General features: G+C 32.2%; 1 protein-coding gene across 1 annotated transcript in view; it reads left to right on the plus strand.

The window, feature by feature from the left end:
• The window catches only part of LOC137653413 (kinesin heavy chain-like), a 518,115-nt gene that overhangs the window by 476,385 nt on the left and 14,093 nt on the right, over positions 1-27,637 (plus strand). The window contains 11 exon segments of the mRNA XM_068386776.1: positions 164-333; positions 1,692-1,898; positions 2,558-2,713; positions 5,039-5,158; positions 6,188-6,331; positions 7,238-7,419; positions 7,659-7,760; positions 14,760-14,792; positions 18,788-18,920; positions 19,891-20,079; positions 22,801-22,920. Coding sequence (XP_068242877.1) covers positions 164-333; positions 1,692-1,898; positions 2,558-2,713; positions 5,039-5,158; positions 6,188-6,331; positions 7,238-7,419; positions 7,659-7,760; positions 14,760-14,792; positions 18,788-18,920; positions 19,891-20,079; positions 22,801-22,920 — 1,556 coding nt within the window.

Raw genomic sequence — 27,637 nt, forward strand, 5'->3', positions numbered from 1 at the left:
TGATTTGATAATGGAACTGTAAAGGAAAGGCAAGGGAGTAGAAAGGATTCAATTATTTCATTATTTTTGTCATTTTTATACAAAATAGTACCAAAAGAGAAAAAAAGATAGACACTTGAATTGTAACGGCAATTCTGATGACTTGTGGTGCCTCTTCCCTTAGAACCCAAGAAGCCAGCACCCCCTCCAGCGCTCATGAGCAACGAAGTGCACGATGCCTGGGAGAAGGAGAGGGAGCAGCTGTACCTCAGCCTCGATGAGAAGGACGAGGAAATCAATCAGCAGAGCCAGTTGGCCGAGAAACTCAAGGAGCAGATGCTGGAACAAGAGGAGGTGAAGCACTAGGGATTGTCATGGCATGGGTGTTTGGGACAGAAATGGGATAGTACGGGTGGGAGTGGTCTGAAGTCTGCAAAAGATTGTGTGGCAAGTAGATTGAACTATAAATATATCGATAGATAGATACACATTGACTGGTACTAGAGATTGTCATGGGGATTTGGGATGGTAGGGGTGAGAGGTCTGGAGTCAAGAAGATTGTGTAGTAAGGAGATTAAACTATACATAGATACACAGACAAGGACTATCATTAGGGATTGTCATGGGGTATTTGGATACAAATGGAATGGTAGGGTAAGCAGTGGTCTGGAGTCTGTAGCAAGTAGATTGAACTGTAAATAGATAGATAGATAGACAGGAACGGGCACTATGGATTATTATGGGGGGATTACGATAGAAATGGGATGATAGGGGTGAGAGATCAGGAGTCTGGAGAAGATTATGTAGCAAGATGATCAAACTGTAAATAGATAGATGGATAGACGAGGACTGGAGCCAAGTATTTTCATGTGGGATTTGCGTGAAAATGGAAAGGTACCGGTGGGTGGGAGTCTGTTGTTAGGTGATTGGATAGCAAATAGAAAGAACTGTAAATAGATATATGGATAGACATGGAATTGCGCCACGGATTATTACATGGGACTGGTTTGGAAATGAAAAGTCAGTGGTGTGTAGGTAGTGTGGGTCTGAAGATTGTTAGGATGGTGGAGTTATGAATAGATTGATCTGTAAATAGATAGATAGACAAGGAGTAGCAACAACTTGCTACATTGTTGGGTGATCAGAAAGAAATTCAGGAGTATGGGTACAGTATACTGTATTTTTTGGAAGAGTGATTGAAAGTTACTGAAATGTTATTATAATAGACGTTACGTTAGCTGAGTAACAAAACATAAATAGGAAGTCAGACAGCTATTTTCCGGTGTTTAAAGTGTTAAAGAAAATTTTTTCCATTTTTCTAAATAAAAATAAAACCGCTTTTGTTGATTTTAGAATTTAAATGTTATTCCTGAACCCTTTTTCCTTATAATTTTGCTACAGTTTTACCCGTATCAAAACCTTTTTGTTTCATTGTGGAAACTAATTTTTTCCTCTACTGTATATTTCTTGTATTAATAGTTTTTTAACTACTTAGCTTAATTTTAACATAAATAACGAACCAACTCTGTATATTTCCTATCAAAGCTACTTTTCTTATATATATATTTTTTTTAACTATTCGCTCTTAATCTTTATTTCAGATAGAATACTGGCCTTTTCGCAGTATATCATTTATTTCATTTTTACGAAATTGGTTCTCATAATTAACCGGAAAAGCTAAGTCTTTCAACTGGAGTTTTTCTTTCCCCCAGCTCATTGCAGCCACAAGGCGAGACTACGAGGTCCTCCAAGCTGAAATGTCAAGGATTCAAGCTGAGAACGACTCTGCCAAGGATGAGGTCAAGGAAGTACTGCAGGCTTTGGAAGAACTTGCCCTCAACTATGACCAGAAGAGCCAGGAAGTTGAGAACAAATGCAAGGAGAACGAAACACTTAATGAGGAGCTCAGCGAGAAGCAGGTATTTGTTCTTTTTATTTGCTGTGTACGATATTTCGTCTCTTTAATGAACGAGATTTCGTTTCTTTAATGAACGAGGTTTCGTTTCTTTAATGAACGAGATTTCGTTTCTTAGTGTAGAAAAGGATAAATCTTAACGCGAAACCATGCGGTACGTGTTTCTGTTTTTTTTTGGTTAAAAATAAAAGCATTTAATATAAGAAAGAAAAGCAGGATTGCCATTGTTCCTAATGATTTTGCTAATGATAATTGGTTGGGATTCCCCGTTTCCGTGCTTAATTAGTACTTCATTATTTCAAAGAAACCTGGTGGGATTTTAAGTTTTATGTGGGTCATATTCATAGTAATGGTAACTTGTAACTTGATTATCTCATTGAGGCAATGTCCCAGAATCCATGTAGGTAAGTAGGTTACATTGATGATCAAATAACTAAATATTTATCCCAAAGCAGTTTAATTAACTACAAAGTCTTATCAGTCGCATGCCTGAGTATATTCTCCTAATGTCTCTCCTTTGTAAGTAAGCACATCTTACCTAAAGAATATTCTTTGCAGTCGCTTGCCAAGTGCCTAATTGTGTCCCCTTAATGTAACTAAATAATAGAATAAACTTGGAAGCTTTTCAAAACAGTGCCATTCATAAGAACCTGATCCTTCCAGACTGCCTTGACCTCGATGCAAGGGGAGCTCCAGCAGATAAAGGACTCTTCTGTGCACCTGCGAAGGAGGATGAATGAGATGCTCTTTTCTCTCCTGTCGGACTTGGGCGAAGTGGGGAACGTCGTCGGTGGAAGCGCGGGTGATCTGAGTGTCAAAGTCAGTCAGGTAGTAAGGAACACGAGGATTGTTTTACTATTTTGCCATGTTAAATATCTTCTAGTCAACCCATGATGGAAGAAGATCTTTAGGTCACTTGGTATCTCACTGTTTACTTCTCTTCTTTTTAACCATTATCCTTACATTAAAGGTCGGTTGCCGGATGCGCCCTCTCCAATGTCTTCTATCAAAGGGCTCGTCTTCCACCAAACCTCTTCTCTCCATAATATCCTTCACATTATTTTGCCGTCTAATTCTCTGGCTCCCTCTCGATCTTCTCCTTTCTAATAGGTTCCTCCCAATTCCTCCTCACTCGCTCTCTCCACCATCCATCCTTAACACATGCCCACATGAAAATATACAATTGAAGTCCATAGTACATAATAAACAAAGACCAGAAATGTTTCTTACTCATACTAAATATTTTTTTATAACAATAGGATTCGAGAAACTATTGTTTTTATTATTGTTTTTGTCTTTGTCAGACCGGAATAATCTTTCATTATTGCGATGGATCTTTCTTCCAAAATTTTGTTGCAATGTGAAAAATAAAAATAAATTAATAAAGAATGAAAGGACTGAAAAAGTATTTAGCTGTAGGTATGAATCATTGAAATTTCTGAAAAGGGTATGACAAGTTTTCAAGGGTTCCCGAAATTGTGTTGGAAAAGGATTGTAGAATATGTTTGGAATATGGTTTCAAAAAGGATGTTGAATTGGGTTAAAATAGAACTAAATTGGCATTCTTAAATAATTTTTTTAAAAGGTATCTATTTAAAAAAAATGGGCATAAGAAGAGTCTTGAGAATACAGTACTTAAATTGATTTTGAGAATACTTATTCCTAAATTTTTGTTTTATTTTGTAAAGGTTTAAGATATTCATAAACTGGTTTTAAAAGGCTTTTACAGGTTCTAGAATTCATTTTTAGATATGTTTTAAAGGTTTTTAAAATGTATTTTGGGAGTAATGAATGTTTCTAAATTGAGGTTTGGATAGTGTTTAAGAAAAACAACACATTTTAAGAAAAATTAAAATCAATCGGGCTTTCTTAAGGTGAACAGACTTTGAACTCATTTTGCGGTTGTTGTAAAGAGTGTATACACACGAACACACACACACACACACACACACACACACACATATATATATATATATATATATATATATATATATATATATATATATATATGCATTTATAATATATTTTTGTGTATATGGTATATATATATATATATATATATATATATATATATATATATATATGTGTGTGTGTATACAGTATGTATATATATATATATATATGTATATATATATATATATATATATATATATATATATATATGTGTATATATATATGCACATGTATAAAGATACATGTGTGTATAATACGGTATGTCTGTTCTTATCCTATATACTGTATATGCTATATATCTATCTATCTATCTATTTATCTATATATATATATATATATATGTGTGTGTGTGTGTGTGTGCGTGCGAGCGATTAAAGTATATATAAATACTATTCTATAATTTTTATCATTTTTATTTAATTTTCTTTTTCTAAAGCCTAATAAAAGGCAGAAATAATTTTGAGTATTCTGGCTATGCAAGAATTGCCCTGCTCTCATTCTTGGTATGACAATGGGATTGAAATGAATCCAATGACAGAAGGGGAAGGATAACATTTATATCAGTCAAAGAGCCGAAAATGAAAGCAGTGACATAAATCAGACACAACTGAAAGGGGAAATACGTAAAAATGCAAAGAAAAGAAATATAAATAAATACAAAGAAAATTGCAGGGGGAAAGAACACAGATAGAAAGAGAGGAAGAGTTAGAGGGAAATTGAGATAGAAATTGTCCACTTAGCCGTGGAATAAAGGGGAAAACATGATGGAAATGATAACTTTTTATAGAAGAGGCGGGGATTTATGATCATTGTCTAATTACTCCATGTATATTTATTTCAACTTAGTGTTGCACACCATGCAATTGAATGGTGTATTATGATTCTCTCTCCCTTTTCCAATTAAGTATTTGCCGTTTAGAAATAAATCACTATACGTACACATAATTATTTCATATAATGAAGTGTGTGTTTCATCCTCCGTGGGCTATGGCATGAGAAAATTACAATATTAAAACAGTCCTCTCTTGTTTCTCATGTATTTATTTCGAATACTACATATGCATCAATGCTCAAATTTTATCAACTTTTAAGATTCATTCAATTGTGTTTCACGACAAACTCATGTTATTCATTTATATGAAACAGTCTGTTGCATGAACTTTTCCATTTAGCATTGAATCTTCTCCCCAGAATTCTGGAGATCCCAATAAACTGGAGGAGGAGTTTACTATGGCCCGGTTATACGTCTCCAAAATGAAGAGTGAGGTACGAAATCTCGTCCAAAGATGCAGCACGTTGGAGACATTCCAGGTAAGGCAATATGAATCTTTATCTCGATTAGGTTAAAAATGATATGAACAGTTTTCGTAGATAAGGTTTGCCAGACGATGCTGGAAATAATTAATTCTGTTTGATAAACCTTATTACAAGAAACTGAGTATGGGATTTTTCTCAGAAACATATTCTGAAAGGCCTTTCTGTTATTGAAATGTGAACATTTTGCTGTAATGGTTTAGGAAGCATACTTTCTAGATAGGAAATACCTTAGATATTTCAAGGAAGACCTGACATGAAGAGTTTATGAACATTTTCTAGACAAGATCTAACAGATGAACATTCCAGGAAAACCATGAAACAAAATTACAAGACAAGATTATTTAATTCATCTAATTCTGTCAAATCTTGATGTAAGACTTGATAGTAAAACTTTGCAAGAAAACTGAACAGTTATTAGTTCTGGTAGTATTTTATATCGTAAGTGCTGAAGATAAAACTCCTTATATATCAAGGTTTCTAAATCTAATTTTAAAATATTTTTAAGCTCGATGATTGATGATTTTAATTTTAATGTGTAAGCCATTTGTTATTATGAGACATCAGAGTAGAATTTCATACTCGTGAATTTTAAGATTCTTCGTTATTAATTATGATAAAGGTCAGATGATTGATCAGGTTTCACTTCAAAATGTTGACTGAAGGACTCATAGTTTTCAATCAAAACAATATCGTATGTGTTTTTTTTTTTTTTTTTTTCAGATTCTATTTATTTGTGATAGGGAAGTGTACGTTGTTGTTATTGTAGATTGCCTGTCCCTTGCGGCCAAGCAAGGGCTCTTGCAATCATGCAGCCCCATGGTGGGAAATGTATTTTCCAATTGGATGGCTATCATAGTCATGACTAATATTAATTGCTTTTGCATCCATTTACTGATTATTTATCTGCATCACTGGCATGTTCATACACATTATATTCCTTTTAACAAATATGAAAGACTCATAAGTATCACATATGACTGTACATTTTTGAGAATTCATTACGAACGATTTGCGTCTTTTCAGGGTGACTGCAACAAAAAGATTGATGATTATGAGAAGGAACTAAGTGACTGCCGACTCCTCATCAATCAGCACGAAGCCCGAATGAAGACTCTGCAGGAGACCATGCATGAGGTGGAGGTCCGCAAGAGGCAGTTGGAGGAACAGGTGAGTTGTTTTGAGGAAAGATTATTATTATGATAAAAAACAGGATGCCATAAACCCAAGGTCCCCAACAGGGAAAAATACCCAAGTGAGGAAACGAAATAAGAAAATAAGTAAACCATAAAAGAAGTAATGCACAATTAAAATAAAATGTTTTAAGAATTTAAAATTTTGAGCCTTGTTATCATCACGTTAACGCTTATCATTTTTGTATTCTCATATTCTTTTTGAAAGATAAGAACCTTCAAAGATAAGATTCTGTGAGTGCAATAAGTAAAAAATCTTTTTAGCAAGTACAAAACTAATTATCAACTAATTTACCTCTTTCAAAAGTATTGTATTTTGTAGAAATATTTGTGAAAATTCTTAATTTATGTGTTGGCATCTCGCTCACTAACATTAGTAAGATCAGCTGATTGGATACAATGTAGAGTATGGAGGTGACTGGGGTTTATGGCCTTGATGCCTAAGTTTAGCATGTTGGACCTAAGATCATTTCAACTTGAGATCTTTTCAACTTATGAACTTTTTAACTTTAGATTTTTTTCAACTTTAGAACTCTTCATCTTGGGAACTTTTCAGCCTAAAGAACTTTTTAGCTTAAGAACTTTTCAACTTGAGAACTTTACTTCTTAAAAACTTTTCAACTTATGGACGAACTTTTAATCCTAAGAGCTTTCAACTTAAATAACTTTTGAACTTTTGAGCTTTTCTTCTTAAGAACTTTTCATCTTAAGAGCTCATGAATTTAAAGAACTTTTCAACTTACACATTTTCAACCTAAGAACGTTTCAATTTAAGATCTCTTTATCATAAAAAATTTTCTTCTCATTTTTATTTTCATATAAATCATTGAACTTCAAAAAGAATGAAATCATGACACATCTCTTAAATCTATATTTCTTGCAGGTTGACTCCTTGACCGCAGACGTGGCAAAGCTAAAGGCAGCTGAGAGCATCCCAGCTGACAGTGTCAGCAAGGAAGCCCTCGAACAACAAATGGAGACCCATCGGGATCTCCACCAGAAGCTGGTGACTCAGCTTCGTCAGGAGATCAATAGCAAACAGGCTCTTGTAGATGATCTGAAAGAGTAAGTGGGTGGCATTTGTATACATTGATTGCCATTTTCTTTTTCATAGTTCCTTATGGACTTTTTATTTTTTTTATTTAAATGGGTTTTAGAATTTAGACTAATCGATTTGTTTTTAAACATTTTGAATTGTACTACCTTCTTTTTATATTTTAGTACAAATTGTTCTTATAGTTATGAAGTTTTGAATAATCACTTTCTGAAGGTTGATGATACTCATTCAATATTTGCATCAACAGTCAGAACCAGAAGCTCAGCGTAGAACATGACCAGCTGAAGTCAGAATACAACAAACTCAAAGCCGAAGAAGCTGAAAAGAGCACCCGTCTCCATGAACTCATGTAAGTGCTCTCTCTCTCTCTCTCTCTCTCTCTCCCTCTCTCTCTCTCTCTCTCTCTCTCTCTCTCTCTCTCTCTCTCTCTCTCTCTCTCTCTCTCTCTCTCGTAATAAAGATATTGTCTTTACCAGTAATTATGAGAGATCTTATGGTTTTTTGTGGATTCGTTTATTTTTCTTTATATTTTATGGCACTCCATGCCCCTCTCCCTTTATAAGAATTGCTGATTTGCATCAGATTCTGAACTTTTTAAGTAACTAGCACAACTTAGTTACTCGAATTCCAGCGTCTGTTTTCCTTTGATTTTGTACAATGCGTGTTGTTAAAATGAAATCTTTTAAGTATTACACTAATATTTCCAAAATGATAGAATCCAAAGCTGTAGATTTTGAGCTAGGTTCTTTTGTATATAGTCATTAGTCGTAATATACTGAATACAGTATACCAGTTTTCGATTGCAAGAGGGTTTAACAATGTGTTTAATAGTAGATATCATTATGATTACCCAATAAACCCCTTTTGCTAGTAGAGGTCAACATATTGCTTAAAATTAAAAGTAAAACAGAAATTCTGATAGTGTTTATTGTGAAAATCTATTTCATTTGCTTTATCATTTCTGCCGTACACTAAATTCTGTAGATGATGAAATAGGTTATGGTGTGGAATTTCATAGATCTTTTTGTTATATTTTAAAATACTTTTGCTCCCAGGCTATGCTCCTCCCAAAAAGATCTTTATAACGTTTTATAGGTGAATCAGTTATTAGAACTTTTGACTATACATATAATGAGATCTTATAGTTTCTACAGAATATTGATTAAGATTTATTTATTTTAATCTTAATTATACTTAATGAATAGGATATTTTATTTCATACAAGATTAACTTGTTATATATAATATTATCTTTAGCTCTTTCAAATCAATAATTAATTTCATATGATTTTCATTTGGATCTGTAAATCACATTTTCTAGTGGCTGATTGCAGATAGGAAAGTTCAGTAAGAATTCTGAATACTCTAACTCACAGCAAACTTATTGATTGAATTTATATATTTATTATGTACAAAATATTAGATTCCTTCAATCTACGATCCTCACTATCATCCTTAAATTACAGGTTTTTTATGCTTCATTAGGTTATTACTGGACTTAATTATTACAATCTTTGAAGATGTTTGGTCTTTAGTGATAAACTACGATTGAATCATAATAATGGATCACATATACATTTTAGGAAACCCTTTAGTTTTATCAAGAATTGTTTTTAGCTGTAACGGCTCTTTCGATCAGTTTGGGAAGTGAGATCTTTATTGCCTTGTTGCATCAATTTATCGAAATGATTCCAGCGTTGCTGTGTGACTCGTTTAGTTTCCTTTAAAGGAAAAACGATAACTGTATTAGTTGTGATGGTTAACTGACCAAGTACATAGAAATAATCCAATCTTGTTCGTATGCACCTCCAGGTGATGATTATAGAGTAATTTTATTGAATTTTAAAAAACTACCTTTTAATTTCTAGTTTCTTAATTTTACATTTAATGTTCAGTATCGTAAAATTTTCCTTCCTATTTCTTCATTGTCGTAAGTTTAGCCCGATTTATATAAAAACACTTTTGTAGGTTATAATCTGTTTGATTGCCTTGTGGCCTACTGCAGGTCAGAAATTATTCAGATTCAGGAAGATTCTTGCAAACTAAGTATCAGGGGATGCCTTTTCCAATACATGTTAAATGAGGTTTCTCTATTTTCTGCTCTAATCATAGCCAAAATTCTATTGTCGTGTTTGTAAGGAATCCGAATGCTGATGTCACAGTTGGGTTCACCTAATAACTTGTAAAATGAAGACCTGGTCAACGGACCAACATCATCGTTGGTTAGCCATAATTTTGTCAAGTACCATTGGTTTCCTATGGGAGGCTAATGTCAGTAGTGTACAACATGTGGTGCATTTTTTATCTTTGATATATTACCATCATTTCCTCGTTTCTTTCTTCAATCTTACTATCTAGCCTCTTTTAGATTTTACTCAGGATGCGAGCGTGTTGTTTCCAACCGCTTGCACCTTGATACTAAATAGTCTTGTTATGACCCAAATTACTCAAAGGCTAGTTCATTTGATTTCGCTCCTTTGACACAAATGTAATTTTCAAAAAAAAAAAAAAAATCTTAGAGGTTATTATAGTTTTCCAAAAACTATACTGAATGTTTTGCATCCCATTATTTGCCTAATGAATTGTCCACTTGGACATGACTTCAAAAATAAATTAAGGTTAAGATCATTTCCCTGGTGCATTTTATTTTACGATTTAATTTGGTTAGGTCACTGGTAGGCATTACTCTTGAGCTACTGCTTTTATGAAAGTCTGGGAGCTGAAGGACAACTTACCCTTTACGTGTTTTTAATTATCAGTCTGCTCTTTGTTACTATTTGGTTTCTGAGGATCAATCTAACTTTCTTCCATGGAATGATTGCAATTATTTAGTTGTTATAGTTTAGAATAGTATTCGATCAATTATGAAACTAGATAAGATCTAATTGCCCTTTATCGTGTAAAGCAAAATCAAATTATTTCTCGGATTGCATCATAGGCTGCTTGGTATATGAAGGAATGTCCGAAAACGATTTAATATTGCCGTTTTAAATTTTCAAAGATCTGCAGATTACGATATATATCATCTTCTGAAACCCTCCAAGTATAGTTGGTTGAGTGCTGGTTTACTCCATTTTAAGAGAATATTTAATGGCTCCTTTACTTTTATTTTATCTGATAGAGTGGAGGTTCCCAATTTCTCTTTGATGGATGCTAATTAAAGAAGTGAAGATTCCTCCTTTGTTAGTCATTACAGTACAGGTCATGAGGTTCAAACCAGATGGTGTCATATAAGTGCAAGTTGCACGGCAATGCTGGAATGATATTTAGTTCATTTAGAGGAAGCAGCAAATACATATCCTCACTGTTGACCTCATAGTCTTTGTTCCCCAAGTCCTTTTATCCAAATTATAAACCACAATAACCTTGTGCTTCCAAGGATTTATTTTTTTAATTTTATGGCATATTACTTCCTAGAAACAGAATTTCAACACTTGAGATATCGTTGTAGGTGTATAAATGTTATGTCTTTTTAGGTATATGATTTGATATATCTAAACATTCGTTACTATAGCAATATTGCTTACATTCATAAACGAATCCCATTCGATTAAGTACCTTCAGAACTCAGGTTATATTTTCCTTACCATTCTATGGAACTATTCTTCAGTTTTTTTCTTTTGGCTTATTTCTGGCATTTTCTAATTTTTTAGATTTTTTGGATAATGTATGATATTTTAGTATATTAGCAATTAGCTATGTGAACCCAGTGTTTATAAAATAACTTTACTTACATTAGAACTGATAATGATGTTATTATCGCAGAGTAGCCCATGGGAATTCTTTTCACACTGATATATTTAGCATTTTGTACAGGATATATTTTGAAATGTATCGACAAAGAAGTCATGTTGTGTAGGCAGATGAATGGTAGACTGTATACCTGATAGTTTTTCTTTTGTTTGCTTTTTATTAACTCACTTATAATGTAGACTCACTTCTGCATTTGCCCATTATATTTAAAGTCTTTTGTCACTAACATTGCATAACTCTTATTTTTTCTTCATTTATATTTTGCATATACAGTATTACAATTGGTTTAGTGCTTCTAAGTTTTTCTTTTGGTATTTTCCATAATTCTTTAAAGATTTCTAACAATATTTACAGTACTTGTAAGCTTAAACTAAATTTTTTAAAATCTAATTAACATCAAAATGCCTCTGTGATGAACTCTTGTAGTAGTTATAAGAAATGTTTATTATTATCTATCTGACTTGTCTTTTTCACAGAAAAACAATACCAAAAGAGATTCTCGAGTACAGTACTAACTCTAAGCACCGATTGGAATTGCAAACCTCTCTAACTATTACCTTGAGTTTACAAGCACTTTATTTATTTTCAGATTGCACAAGCTTCTTGCATGGCTCATTTACCCCTTGTTTTCTGTATGTTATTTCTCTTGTCTAAATGAAGGGAGGTCCCTCCATGTCTTATTTACTGTCCGCCGTGCTAAAGACGTGGCCAGTTAAAGCGCAACGTGAGTACAACAGCGAGACGCATTTCATTGTTGTCTCGATTCAGACTATAGAAAAGGTGCTCATAGCTTTTGGTGTAGAGGAATTCAAAGACTTGGGAATCTTTTCCTGCATAAAGCTTGTGGTTCTCTTATTTTTCACCAGTGTGCATCAATCACTTGGAAGTGCATTATTCATTGTTCTTATAAAAGGTGCCAGTGCAAGTTTTATTCAGTGAGTTGTTTAGTACATTGGTATTGCTATGTAGTTTGGTGAATACTTTGGGTACTGAAATGATTTTCATTATTCATACGCATCATATAAGCACCTTTTGGTTTCATTCTAGTTCATCATTATCATTAAGGTAGTGCATTGTTGTGGCATATAAACTATAGTAGAACAATCTGGATTTAACCATATTTTCTCACAATAGAATTCCATGATTGGTTACTGTGTTGCAGATAAAAATTTCCTTGCATTGTATGATATGCCATTGTCCTTTCAGTAGACTTGAATTTCATGGTAGAAAAGTACAATTTGTCTCATGGCTAGAGGAATAAGAAAAGGTTTCTTGAGATTCTTTTTCCCAGAAGTTAGTTGTTGATTTCACTCTTGCCTCTGTTTGCAAGGACTTCAGGTTGTTTCAATCTTATGTAACCTTCTGGATATACAGTTGAGGGATTGTTAATTTTGATAAAAAAGATGGCTTCAGATTAATCTTAGATGCAAGTTTTTTACCTTTTGAGGCTTTTGTTATTGGAATTTATTACAGTTAGGAATACTAAAGCCAAAATGTCTTTGTTTTCTTTAATGAAATTAATGTTATGGAAGAGTCTTTTCCATGTATTCCTCAAATACAAAAAGTATATTTCTTAATTTGTTGTCAAATACGGTCAATACAGTCAAATCTGGATGATACCAAGACATATAATTAGATTTGTGAGAATTAGAGATAATTCAGTTAGATATTTTCATTTAGCTAACTACAGTATTAAAAATATGATAAGATGATAACTAGATTTTACTTGTCTGTGGTTCCTTCAGATGGAATTTAGGAACTAGTTTGGGGAGAAGGGCGTCCTCTTTGATCATATTGTAATACTCTTTATATATTCATGTCAACTAGAAAATTTATGAGGTCCATAGATGGAGTATGGAGTATCTTAAGGGCAGATTTGAACAAAAGTTAACTTAATATGAAGTATTTACGACTATTGTTCAGGAAAAAGGTTGATGGGGCAGTGTTTTTTTTTTTCTTTGCCCTAACCTGTTATTAAAGTTATTAGGTTTTAAACACTTTGATTATATTATGGCTTGACATAATTATTACGTCATATAAATGTGTTACAAAGAATGTTACCTCATCAAATGTTATTAACGAGTACCTATATCCTTCAAGATAATTTTTCGGATACTCGCAAAGATTTTTTTCCTCAAGATAGAGTCCTTTGATGGTGTTATTTTATGAAAATTATTTTTAAAGGGAATTAAAGTATAATCCTAATAAGAGATGATGGTAAATTTCATAACGACTGATATTTATGTTCGAGGAAGGATAGCATTTGTGGGACAGCTTGCTTTTGTACTGTAGTATTTGTTAAGAATTAATCTTTTTTTAATATATCTTGTGATATCTTTCACCCATGAAACCTAACAACACAACCCTATCTTCGTGGAAAAACATGTCCAAATCTATTTACTTCACAACCGTTTTTCTTCTGCTTGCTTTTAGGCAAGAGCAGGAGTTGATGTAATGGATTAATCTTGATGGCTGTTCTATCATTTCGCTGCATTTAATGGTTATTGTGAGCTTTTCAAAAAACAAAAATCGTTTAAAAAACATTTTGATACTGCTGCGTCCTTCTTTGCTTGAGATCTGGTCAGTGCTTTGTTAGTTTTATTTCATAATTAAGATGTTGCATTCAAACAACCGTTTTCGCTCTGCAGTATTGAAGCATTGGTCATGAAGGTTTGATTCCTTTTTGCTTTGAGTCTTCGATTTTTTCTTAATTTTGAAAAGTTTTCATTCTCAATACAAATCTATTATAGTTTGTTTTCATTTTATATTCAAGTCATCACAGCACATGGTACTATTACAATTTTTATCCCTACGTCCTTTATTTCCAACCTCAGCCCTCCCATCCCAGGATAAAAAAAAAAAAAGAAATAGATATCAGTGATGTAATTTGCTATAGAATGTTTGTAACTTATTTTTAACACGTGAGCTAATGTTGAAAACTGCTGATTCTCTTTTCAAAATATGACAGTTAGTAATAGGTTGACCCAAAGATTACATTAAGACCCAAGTCTTTTCCCTTGAACTATACCAGCTTTTCACTGCAGCAGTTTTTGTTATCTTCTAAATTCTGATGAATTATAGCACACTTACTACTGTTTCAAATAGAAATATAGATATAATTTTGGCACTCCTACTCCAAATCACTCCAGCATGACTTCTTTTCATTTACTGTGTTTGTTTAGCTATAGATTTATTTCAGATAGTGCTATGAATGTATATTACCCATCAGATATCATTAGATTAATGCATGACTCTGAGAAGACTAATTCAATCAAAGCCCGTAATGGCATGAACCATAGAATCTGATCAGAACTATAATAGTTCCTCAGTTGAAGAGAAGTAATTAATAGCCAGCAACCTGTAAATGAAGCCAAAAGCTTTTTGTAAAAGGAATTACAATGAATAACTACTATTTTTCGAAGAGATACTTTAGATGCCTTTCCCCAAAGAACCAGGACGGTCAGAGCAAATAGGGTTTTGATTAGGGAAACGCCTTAGGGGTGGCAAACAAATCTCCTGGTCTTTCTCAGTCATGCTGGATTTCGGTGGGCACAACACCTCAATGAGGTCTCTTCTCTCCTTCACGAAACTATTAGCTTGCGCCATTGGACTCCCAGAGGCTCTCCAAGGTGAGTCCAGGGTTGTACCATAGCCTTTATAGTAATTTTCTTCTACTTCCTTCAGTTCTCTTTCTTCTTCTCCTCAGTAAAAGTACCATATTGTTTTCGTTTTTTATTACTCCTCTCTCAGGAGGTTTTGAAGTGCGAGCACACTGGTTTGTTTAGCTCGTGTTTAAGGCTTTACCTGTGTTTACCACACTTATTTAGTTAGAGGCATATTACTGTTTGTTTTGTGGCTTTGTTCATTTGCCGCAACTATCGTCTCTTGTTGGCCTTCAGGTTCTCGTCTTAGTTCCTGAGCTCCACTGAGACTGCTTTTGAAAATGGTACCTATAAGAACATAGAATATGTTTCAACCATGTTTTAAACTGAATATAAGTTTTGGTCTCCAAAACGCTTCACGCATTCACCTTATTTATTTGTTTTGTACATTGGTAAGCTCCCACAAGCTTGAGCCAATTAATTCAGCTCCTTCTTTTACTTACTGAACAATGATAATGCTGTGAAAGAAGGCTAGGTTTGAGAGATATTATACTGCAGCCCTAAACAATTATGTCAGTACAGTAGCAACATTCAAGATATTGTTGTTAGAAGTGATTTTTGATTGGCTTTAAATCATCTGTTAGGAAATCCTACAGTATAAAAGGGTTTGCTCATGGCTAGCCTATATCAGCTGCATGGCATGCTGCTCAAAGATAAATACACAGGACCTCCCAATATTCTTTTAAAGCATTGTCCGTTCACTGTAGCTGGTGTTCCACTGATATCTAACGCATGCTCATTTGCAGGCACACGTTCGCTGTTTTGTTGTTTTTATTTGCTTCTTGCTTATGTTTGTTTGTGTATTCTTCTGTATTCCAATGCATTGTCTTGAATTTGGAATAAATGTGGATTGAAAAACATGAAAAAAAAATAATATTTGAAGTACGAATTGATATCTATTAGGCCAACTTCTTCATCCAAGAGAATTATCATGTACAGTATGGGACTGTATTACTTATACTGTAGTAGAAATAGTAGAACCTAAAGTACACATAGTTAGTGAAGCAAAACTTGAATTGGTTGCAGTATATACCTTCATTCATTCAATTTTATAATCCCTTTTTGACAGACAATAAAGTTAATAATGATTTTGATGGTAAATGTGTAACTTCTGTGTAAATTATATATCGATATTACCTATCAAACATAAATTCGAAATAGCATATCAAGATTTGTAAGCTCATAACTTTCTTTTGGTCATCACTTAGATCCTTATCGGTTGTTGGTTTTCCTTGGAGATTTGTGTAAAGTGTATGAGTAATATGTGGAATGTAATATTAAGTTGACAACCTTATTTTTTTATATTTATCAACTGTTAATAATAACTGATACATTTTCATAACAAAGATAATATATACAGTATATGAACTAGGATGATTAAATGCGTTTTAGTTTTTCTCACAGAGCCATATTTCTATTTAGAATGCTCAGAATAATAATGATGATCAGCATTAGAAGGTCGTTAATGGTTTTGTGTTTGATACTCTCCCAAAAAACTTAGTTGAAGAGTTTATGTAATAATAAGAATTATTATTGATTATCAACTAGAATTAACCACTGACCTATGCCCAAGTGATGACCTTAGAGACGGTTTAGGCAAAGCTTACCAAACAATCTAGATATTTTTGTGTTGTTTTTTTTCTCAAATTTAATTAGCATTTGTAACCGGCAACCCCTTCTCATGTAGATTTGTAATGGACGAGGGTCACATTCAGGTGGAGTCTACAGTATTTAATAGTGATGGTATTATAATCTAGTGAAATCCATTTAGGATTACGCCTATTTTGATTTGAAGATATTAAAGTGAAAATGCAGGGATTTATTTGGTTATTTAAAGAGGACATCCCTACTATCAAGGTCAAATTTAACCATAATTTAAATGATAAGTGCTGACTGTAATTTATTTTTAATCATTACTCTAATATACTCGTAATTTAAACAACCTTAACCGAACATTTAAGTTGATTAAGTAAAATTGAAATAGAAGGAAAATTTAAGGTTCCTTCGAAAAATAGGAGGAAAATTGTTATTCATAAAAAAAATAAATCACGTTTGATGAAGCACAGTATTTTTTATTTTTAAACTACTTCTAAATGTTATGGAAATTTTCAAATTCAATCAAAGTTTTTAAAAGGTCATTAATATCATCAAACGTTGTGGCAATTAAAGCATCCATTTATCTGATTTTCTTTTAAAGGGTTTGTTTACATTTTTCATTTGCAAAAAAAAAGAAAAAAGAAAACAATAGCATTTGCTTATCAACATAACTTCCTTAATGATACTATGAAATATTGGCATTGAAATTTTTATTGATGAATCGATTTTGATATTTTTCTTTCAAGTGGGCGATTTTCAAAGTAGAAAATAATCAAAATATTTTATTGAGAGCCTTGAATCTTTCATGATCTAGGCTGAGTATTTTCAAGCTTTATCACAAAGTATTGTTGTGCTGTTGGTAAGTAGCCTAGTTGTCCTGTGTTTTGATATCACCCTTTTAGAAATTTGTTTTTTAATCGACACTGTATTTTTGCAGTAGTAATTTTACACCAAGATTCTTTATGCAGTGCAAAATATTGTACCGAGTTTTTTTTTTATTAGAGTTTTCTAGTCTAAACCTTATAGCTACTTTATGGTGACCATATTGAATTAAATAATACATATAAAATACAATATATATATATATATATATATATATATATATACATATATATATATATATATATATATATATATATATATATATATATATATATATGTATGTGTGTGTCTGTATGGGTTTATACCTGTTATTTTTAATATGGGTTTGTATATAGGTTTTTGGGGTCGGATTTTGGAGAATGTAGGTCTATAATGTAACGATTTTTATTTTTCAACTTTTTTCTAATCTTAGTGCTATTTTTGGTTACCTTGTTAATTTAATAATCTGTGCTTTTTAATATACATTTGTATATAGGGTTGGGATTATAGAGAACGTATGTATATATTGCATGTGAGTTTTTTAACAGGCACCTAAATGTGAAATAATTTTCTCAGAAACACCGTATGTCTGAAAGTTGCCTTTGGTAATTTTTACGAACTAATGTTATTCGAATTTATTCAATATTACTTTATAATTGTTAAATTTAAACACATAAATGAGAACTGCAGTAATAGCATGCCAAATAGACTATTTTATGACATTTGTTGTTGTTGGAAAGCGTTGTGATCAGTCTCTGTCAAATAACGTTTTCTTTTACGAAGGTAATTTTCGAAAACGACATTTCATGGTATACTAAAGATTTCTGTTAAAAAAAATATTAAATGAAATCGTCCATTCAATTTGTAAATATAGAAATAGATATCAGTTAGGCAGATTCTTGAAAGCTTGGAAATATTCCTTTGCTGCCTAACTTTGTATGATCTTGTGTTGTCCGGACAAAGGCAAAGTCCAAAACAAAAATAATTGTATGTCCGTTAGATGACAGCCTGTGCTTATGAGTATATGGAAGAGTTATCACATTCTAGTAAAATTTATATAGATATAAGTTTATAATACTCATGTTTCGTCGTATAGTTTACAGTTGATATTCTCTTGTTTGTTTACGTAATGTTTGGTTTTATGGAAGTTCCAACATCTGAGCTGATTTTTTTACGAAATTACAGTAATGGTTTATATATATATATATATATATATATATATATATATATATATATATATATATATATATATATATATATATATATATATATATATATATATATATATATGTTGAATACCTAGTATGCAACATTTATTTATTTCACATTGGTTATCTTATATATTTTTATGTAAATTCAGTTGTTATCTTGGATTATTATTAGTATTGTCAACATCATTATTATGGATACTATCACAGGGCATTAAACATTAATAGATATAAAAAAATGGAGAACTATACAATTTTATCATTACATAATTTGCAATCTCTACCTAACTTCCACAGCATGTTGAACGAAAGGCGGGAACAGGCGCACAACGACCTCAAAGGGTTGGAGGACACAGTTGCAAAGGAGTTGCAGACATTGCACAACTTGAGAAAGCTCTTCGTCCAGGACTTACAAACTAGAGTTCGAAGGGTATGTCTTCTTTTTATTATTATTATTATTATTATTATTATTATTATTATTTTTGTTGTTGTTGTTGTTATTGTTATTATTATTATCATCATCATTATTATTATTATTATTACAGTACTACTACTGTACGCGACCCGTCAAAAATGATGGCTAAATATTTGAATAGATGTGCAGACACAACGCCCCACTCTCACCAGGGTATGACTACACCCTCTCCCCCTCACCCGAGGGACGGGGAAATACCGAGTAGTTACACGTGTGGCAATGTCGCTAAGCATAACCAGATATATGGTTGTGGAATGATCTTCCTAATCGGGTGGTTGAATCAGTAGAACTTCAAAAGTTCAAAGTTGGAGCTAATATTTTTATGTTGACCAGGCTGACATGAGTCTTTTTATAGTTTATATATGACATATCTGTTTTTGACGCTGTTACTGTTTTTAGAATGATATATTGTTAATTTATTCTCATCATTTATTTATTTCCTTATTTCCTTTCCTCACTGGGCTATTTTTCCCTATTGGAGCCCTCGGGCTTATAGCATCTTGCTTTTCCAACTAGGGTTGTAGCTTGGCTAGTAATAATAATAATAATAATAATAATAATAATAATAATAATTATATTATGTGTAACTTAGTATCTCATTTATTACGGATGTCAAGTGTTAAATATTTTCCTTTCATTTTACCATTTCGAAAGATATACAATTTTATGAAGAGTAGAGTAATTTGCTACACTAGTAGTCATTAAGTTGCTTTATCAAAAAACAGCAACAGTTTAAAAAGAGGGGCAAAACTCCTAATACTTTCGATATTTTCTTTTAATGAAAATGATGATCTCCATGAGGCATTACTCACAAACATCAACATTTGAAGATGAAAAGTTGCTCTTATTTTTCTTCAGTATGAAATAAAATTTATTATACGTAATATTGAATCTCATAACTAAATTACGTCCCTCCCCTTGACAGTCGGCAGCCGGAGAAGACGAGGACATCCTTGGAGGCTCCGTAGCTCAGAAACAAAAGATCAGCTTCTTGGAGAACAACCTCGACCAGCTGACCAAAGTCCACAAGCAACTCGTCCGGGACAATGCAGACCTGCGCTGCGAGCTACCAAAGCTGGAAAAGAGACTGAGAGCTACCATGGAACGTGTCAAGGTAGGTGATTAAACACCTTTGTCCTTGTGATCTGTTCACAGGCGGTCAAGTAGATCTCAAGAGATGATGATGATGATGATGATGGCATTGTCTTGGCTCATGAATTTAAGCATGGGCGTTCATCAAGGCTGTTTGTATATATTTTTTTTATTTCCTTTTAACACAGCAGATTTCGATCCCATTATTTTTTTATTGGTTTATCGTTGCATTGTTTAACCCTACATTGGTAATGAATAAATAACAACAGACGAATGGAAAAGTTTACTCTGTTAATTAAATACAAATTTGTTGTGTCAGTATTGAAAAGGAAACTTTCCCCGCTAAATAGAATACTTAATTAGACTGAAAATGTTATTTGAGATCTGTAAATACTGCATTATTGTACATATTTCTTTCATCATTCCGTACCAGAGAAGTATTGAAAACGTGGATGCTAATCCCGTTCTGTAGCCACCTGAAAAGTATTCTTGACTTGAATATATAACTTAGAAGATTTTATATCAACAATAATTCATTTTGAGTATGAAAAATAGAAATCATGATTATTGAATGACATTAGTGAAATATTTTCGCTTTGCAGCGAAGTTATTTATATAGATAATCTTTTTCTCTATGGTTACTGCATTACAGTAACCAAATATATATCTCGTGGTTGTGGTTATATATAGAACCTCTTTAATAGGTAATCGGTTATATGCGCAACTTTAAAAGCAGAGAAGAATTATTATTGTTTAAGGAAATGAGAGTTGCAACCCTCTAATTGTGCACTTTACCCATCAAAGACAAAGATATATTTATTAATAATATTCTAAAGGGATTTGCTGAGAAATGCATGAAATTTAAGATATATAACATTCGGGAATGTTATGCTTTTTGTAACAAATTAGATTTATATCGAAATAAGGAATGTGTAAAGTCTACAAACTGACAATTGCTTAAACTTAACAGAAGAATAACTGAAGTTATCACCATGTGATTTTTTTTTCTTTTTTTTTTTTTTTTGCAATGTTTTCAATCTAAAAATGAAATCCTTGATTATTTATTTGCAACTATCTAGTAACTGGTACACGGGCCATCTGTGTTCCATGTAATTAGAAAGAATGTATGCATACGTTAATTTTATTTGGTTTTGTTTACTTCCAAATGTTTAACATTGCTCCCGCATTAACTCTCCTTGTTTGACAAAAATGTATGTCTTTCTCCTTTTCAACCCTATCTGTATATTTCTCTCTTAATTAGCTATATGCCTCCATCATTACACGATCATAAAAAAAAAGAATAAATGAATGAAGTGTTAGCAATACTCCTCCCCTCTTCAGTCTGCCATTCTCTCGAAGCATGATACGATGTGACGAACCAATCCAAAAGGGAAGAACATTTTGTCTTCCTTCTAACAAAATTTAAGACGTCACGTCGCCAGTAGTTGAGGAGACAGAGAATATGGCAACCCCCTGCTAGTGTCTCATGGTATATGGTTGGTCTTAACGCAGTCTTGCGACTGTTTGCATTTCACTGTAAGTTCATTGTGAAACCTCATTGACACAGAACGTTCGGATCACACATTGTATTTATATGCATACTTTTATGTATCTGTGTTCTGTTTGATTATTTATGCTCATGATAAAGAATTATTCTAATGATGCATCCATATTAATCCTAAACATGTAGGTCGTGATATATATATATATATATATATATATATATATATATATATATATATATATATATATATACTGTATATATATATATATATATATATATATATATATATATGTATATATATATATATATATATGTATATATATATATGTGTGTATATATATACACATATATATACTTGCACATTTATAGATAAATATATATGTACATATGTACACATTACACATATCTGTATAATTTATACTGCATATATATATATATATATATATATATATATATATATATATATATATATTTATTTATATATATACTGTATATATATATATATATATATATATTATATATATATGTATATAATATATATATTAATATATATGAGATATATTTATGTATATATATATATATATATATATATATATATATATATATATATATATATATATATATGTGTGTGTGTGGGTGTATGTATGTATGTATATCTGTTTATTTATGCATTAATATATACATATATAGACTGTGAATACGATCTAATTAACAAAATTAAAGTAGACACAACACAGTTACACACAGTTATAAATATTTTTGATGAAAATTAGCATGTCTACAAAGGTGTTCGAATGAAATGTACTAAGAATCAGATGCATGAACTTTAGATGAGATTTATATGTCGACCGCCTATTTGCTGATTTCATAATGATCATTCACTTTCTGGAAAGCTCAGTGTAAAAATGTCATCATTATGTAAATTTACTTTCAAAAGCTCATAACGTTTTCATAATGAAGCCTTGCATATTGTTAACAGTCTTGTAAACAGTAGCTTTTTTTTCAAGTTTAGGAACAGTCATAGAAAACTAGACTAGCTTTGCCTAACAGCATTTTTTTTTTCTAATGACATATAACTTAGAAGCTAAGCATTATTTGTGCCTTTCACATAACTTCGCTTGTGAATGTGGGCATGATATGATGACCATTACTAATGATCCACTAAATTTCTGCCTTTAATGATGTTGCTTACTAATGAGCCAAAAAGGGGTGTTGCCATATCTCTTTCCACTACTGTAGACTGATGCCGAAGACGAAGATTCCGATTTGCACTACAAGTTGGAGGAGGATAATGCCCAACTCCGCTGTGTTGTGCCCAAACTGGAGCAACGTCTTAAGGCAACTATGGGCAGGGTACAGGTGAGATTTTAAAGAGAACGAAAGAGAGAGAGAACGAGACATTAGCTTTCCTTTTGTATTGCTCGAAACCTTTCATTTAGTGGAGTTTCCCTTAACCACAGTTTTCTTTAACACGTTTTCTTTCATTCGGTTATGAAGAAGCGTACACTGTGTTATGTCCAAGTACTTGGATTCATTTGATTGGATAATAAGACTACGTTATTTGAATCATCGTACCCATGTAACGCCTCATATATATATAAGTACAGCCTCCCTGAATTATTCATGATTACATTGAAAATATAGCAAAGTCTATTAAGAAATACTATTGGCTCTAGAATATATATATATTCTTTTAGATCAGATGACTCAAAAATACGCAGGACATACAAATATTACCTCAATAGACCATTGTATTTAAGATTGTAATGCTCACTTCTATTCCTTTTTTTTCTTACACACATTAAAGCTTCGTTGGACATGAAATTTCCTCTTCTATTATTTCCTATGTTTTCGTCATCCTTTCCCTTCTGTGTGTTTATCCTACGTAAAAAAACAAGGTTGGAAATAAAATAGCACATACTTGTAAACGAGATGTTAAATGCACTATATCTTTGATATAGTTTTCCGGGAAAAAAAAGTTCTATTTCCCACCTTGTATTAGATAAATAAACACGATGTTATTCTATTTATTACTTTACTGTGTCCTTTTAATTTGACCATTCGACCTTCAGCTTTTTATTTCCTCAATTTATTTAAATTCCTTATTTTCTTTAGAGGAATGTGCTTGAACCCCTTTCCTTAAGATCACCTTGCTTATTTGCTTCATACCTAGCTTTATTAATCGATTTCTCTTGCTTGAGCGCTTTATTGTTATCATTGAATACAATAAATTCCATAAATAAACTTAGGAAAATACGTATTGCTTTTTCGAGTATAAATTTATAACCTGAAATAAAAAAGGATTGTGTAGATGCCTATATACGTTTGGGTTCGTCTTTTGTGCATTTTTTTTTTTCATTTTTCCTTCGATGACTAAATACTTCTTAATAACATTTATACAGTTATATACTGTATACAATTGTTGACGGATATGTCATCATTTATGAATTCGAGTACATGTATTTATAAATATAATAAATATAACAGGAACAACAAATGCAGCACGATATTGTGCTGATTTCCTTCCACACACACACACACACACACACACACACACACACATATATATATATATATATATATATATATATATATATATGATATATATATATATATATATATATATATATATATATATATATATATATATATATATATATCAAACATTGGGCCGTTCTTCTAACAGGAAAACCTCCTAAAATTAAACACAATGGTCGCATATCTATACTTTAATTGCCAAATCACGGTTACAGCAAACCGCTTCATACATACACACACAAAACTCACCAACAATGCGTCAAATTCTAATTATAAAACTGCGCCATTTTCACCTGTAATTTACTATATGGTGAACTCCAGTAGATCAGGATATTGCACATTACAATTTTCAGACGAGCTCTGAATGTATGTGAATAATTTACGTCAAAAAGTTATTGTACCTAATGTTCAATGGAAAAAAAATTTAAAGAAAATTGCACAGGAAAATCGAGATATTAGAATACTCAAGGTATATAGAATAAGGGAGAGAGGTACAGTCACTTTAGTCGCGGGGGTAGTTGTGGGGTATTTCCGTGACGCTCCTGGAGGTCAGGGTGGGAGCGGTCAAGGGAACAACTGAACTTAAGTACCTTGGGTCGAAGGGATTAGGCCTGTCTGTAAGTGTGTGTGATGTCCTTTTCACTCTGTTATCTTGTATACCTTTGGTGTTCTTTTGAATTCATATAGGTCACTGTAATGCACAAACAAATTCGTGGATTAGTAATTTTGGATCTCTAATATATAATAGAAACCATAAATTAATATGCTTGATAGGACTTGAAAAATATCCAATTAACATTTGACCTGGTATTTATTTACAAAAACTTATTTACAATTTTACAATACATTATTTGATTAACTAACATAAATGTACATAGATAACACATAATAGTATCTGGCTTCATAATAGAAATGAGAAATATTTAGTAAAAGTAAAAAAAAATTAAATCTATGGCATCATTTAGTTAAATTATGAATCTTTTTCTTTTTTTGCCTATTTGATATAATTTGGGCATTCAGAACTCTCATCCTAAAAAACATCCGACATCTAACAAAAAAACATTATTACTTTAAAAGGCAATGATACACAATTTTCAATATGGCGTGCCAAGTCGTATAATACTCCATTGCCTGGTCTCAGTGTATTTTCTCCATTGTATGTTTTAAACATTTTTTCCATTACCTTTAATTTTTCAAAAGCCTCAGCACTTGATTCCGTTGATTTATCATCATGTTGCTCTACTGCACTAATCCAGGTTTCAAATCACTTTTACTTCGGTTGACAATTTCCCTAACACATCCACTTAGAACAAAATTTCTATTTTGTAATTCAAAACCTGAATCAAGAAAATTGTTTCTCACTAACTTGATTAAATGAGGAGCATCGGCGAAGACATGAATTTCTCTTTCTGGTACACAGGGGTTCTCAAATGAAGGATTTTCTGTTCCTATATTGAGACTGTTCCATAAACTGATATTAGTAAGACCCATGTCACACACCATAGCCACAACAGGAAAACCGACAGACTCCACTTTTGTAATTACATCAAATAACAGTTCCTTGGTAACCTTGGTATCAAAATTATAATATATTAGTTGTTTCCAAGATTCTGTTATTCCTCTGATCATAATGCACTGTACACGAGATTTAGGATCATAAAGTGTCTTTGATCCTTGGTCATAACACCATATTTGAGAAACACTACACTCATCAAATGAAATAACACATAAACGACTATATTCTTTCATTTCCTTGCCCTTTTCATTTAGTATTTCAAAAACTGTGCAAGATCCCCGGTTCAACAATGATTTTTGATGCCCAACGCCTTAGGGTACTTTCTGAGGGAAGAGGAATCTTGCACTGATCACGTAAGTACCGATAACCTTTAGGACTGAAGTTTTCAAGTTATTGCACGACTAATGTCACCATCTGCCCAACGTTTCACATTTCTTCCACTCATAATGTTTTCCACCTGTGAAGGAGAAAACATTTTTTCTAAAAATGCTCTGCAACATGATGCTTCATTTCTCATAATCTCTAAATCCTCCAACAAACGTAACCATTCTTTATCCCACTGCTCTTTCTTGGTTAAGGAGATAATTTCTTTCTTGAGTAACGCTGTTCAATTGACTCTGCAACTCTTCTAGTGTTGCTGTATGAACCATTTCTTCACTTTGAGGATAGTCTTCTCCACAGGAAACATTGTTGTAATCATCAAGCTCATTTTCACAACCTGATAACATTTCTGCAATTAAGCGTCTCCGATTTTTCTCTTTTATCCTTTTCATTCGAGATGTACCAGATACACTATCATCTGAAATGTAGAAAGAAAAACATTTTAATATCTCTCTTTCTCTTACACACACACACACACACACACATATATATATATATATATATATATATATATATATATATATATATATATATATATATATACAGTATATATATGTATGTATATATATATATATATATATATATATATATATATATATATATATACAGTATATATATGTATATATATATATATATATATATATATATATATATATATATATATATATATATACGCATCAGTTGTCATAAGACTTTGTATTAATATGATCGTGACTGAGGTATGGAATATGCCAAGTTTTCCCTTTATAGTCTCTATTTACTCTATATGTACACACAAACCACCATATATGAACACAGATAACAGCTGTTATGAGTGTAGATAGTGTGACAAATAAAAAAAAAATTAAATAAGTTTTTCAAGTAATACTGAAAAATTGAAAAAGGAAGATTACCAACCTTGTGAATGAGGCATGTGAAGTGTTGGGATTGCATTGCTCTTCAGACGTCTGTATTTCATTGCTGGGGATCGTGATCCAAGAAGTTCTTGTTGCAGGTCTCTCTTATATGCATTTTCTTCAAAATGTTTACTGCATATGTGATGAGTAGTAGGGTTAAAGTTGTCCTTTCTCTTACAACGATGAACCCATTTCCTTCTTGTTTCCTCATCACGAGGGAATCGGAAAAAGGATACCTCCTTTTTTTTCTACTATTTGAATAACAACCAAATACGGCGTAGTTGTTTGGCATTATTTAAATAATAATCTAGATTATATAAATAATCAAAACTATGGTTTTATTCGAAGAATGTCAAACTAAATCACTACAGAGATGACTGAAGTGACCTTTGATCGACATTTGAATGAAACGGTAGCTGGATGACTTCTCGCCCTGACATGACCTCCAGGCGACGCGGTTCTTGGGGGGATAAGCCGCAACCCTCCACAAATGACTCTACCTGGTCACTCTATATACCTTGAGAATACTATTACCAATAACGTATTTTTTACCTTATTTTTTACGTTACGTCTTCAGAGTTTCATAAAGTTAGAATTTTTTACGACTCCTCATCGGTCATTTTATTAGTTTAAATAAAGCTATAAAATAAAGACGTCCTCTGCTGCAACGCTGAACCATTTGGTAAACGCACCTGAAAGCATGGATGAAGAGACAGTGAATGATATGATATGTTATTTTCAGAAT

Source organism: Palaemon carinicauda, chromosome 14, assembly GCF_036898095.1.
Source record: "Palaemon carinicauda isolate YSFRI2023 chromosome 14, ASM3689809v2, whole genome shotgun sequence".
NCBI lineage: Eukaryota > Metazoa > Arthropoda > Malacostraca > Decapoda > Palaemonidae > Palaemon > Palaemon carinicauda.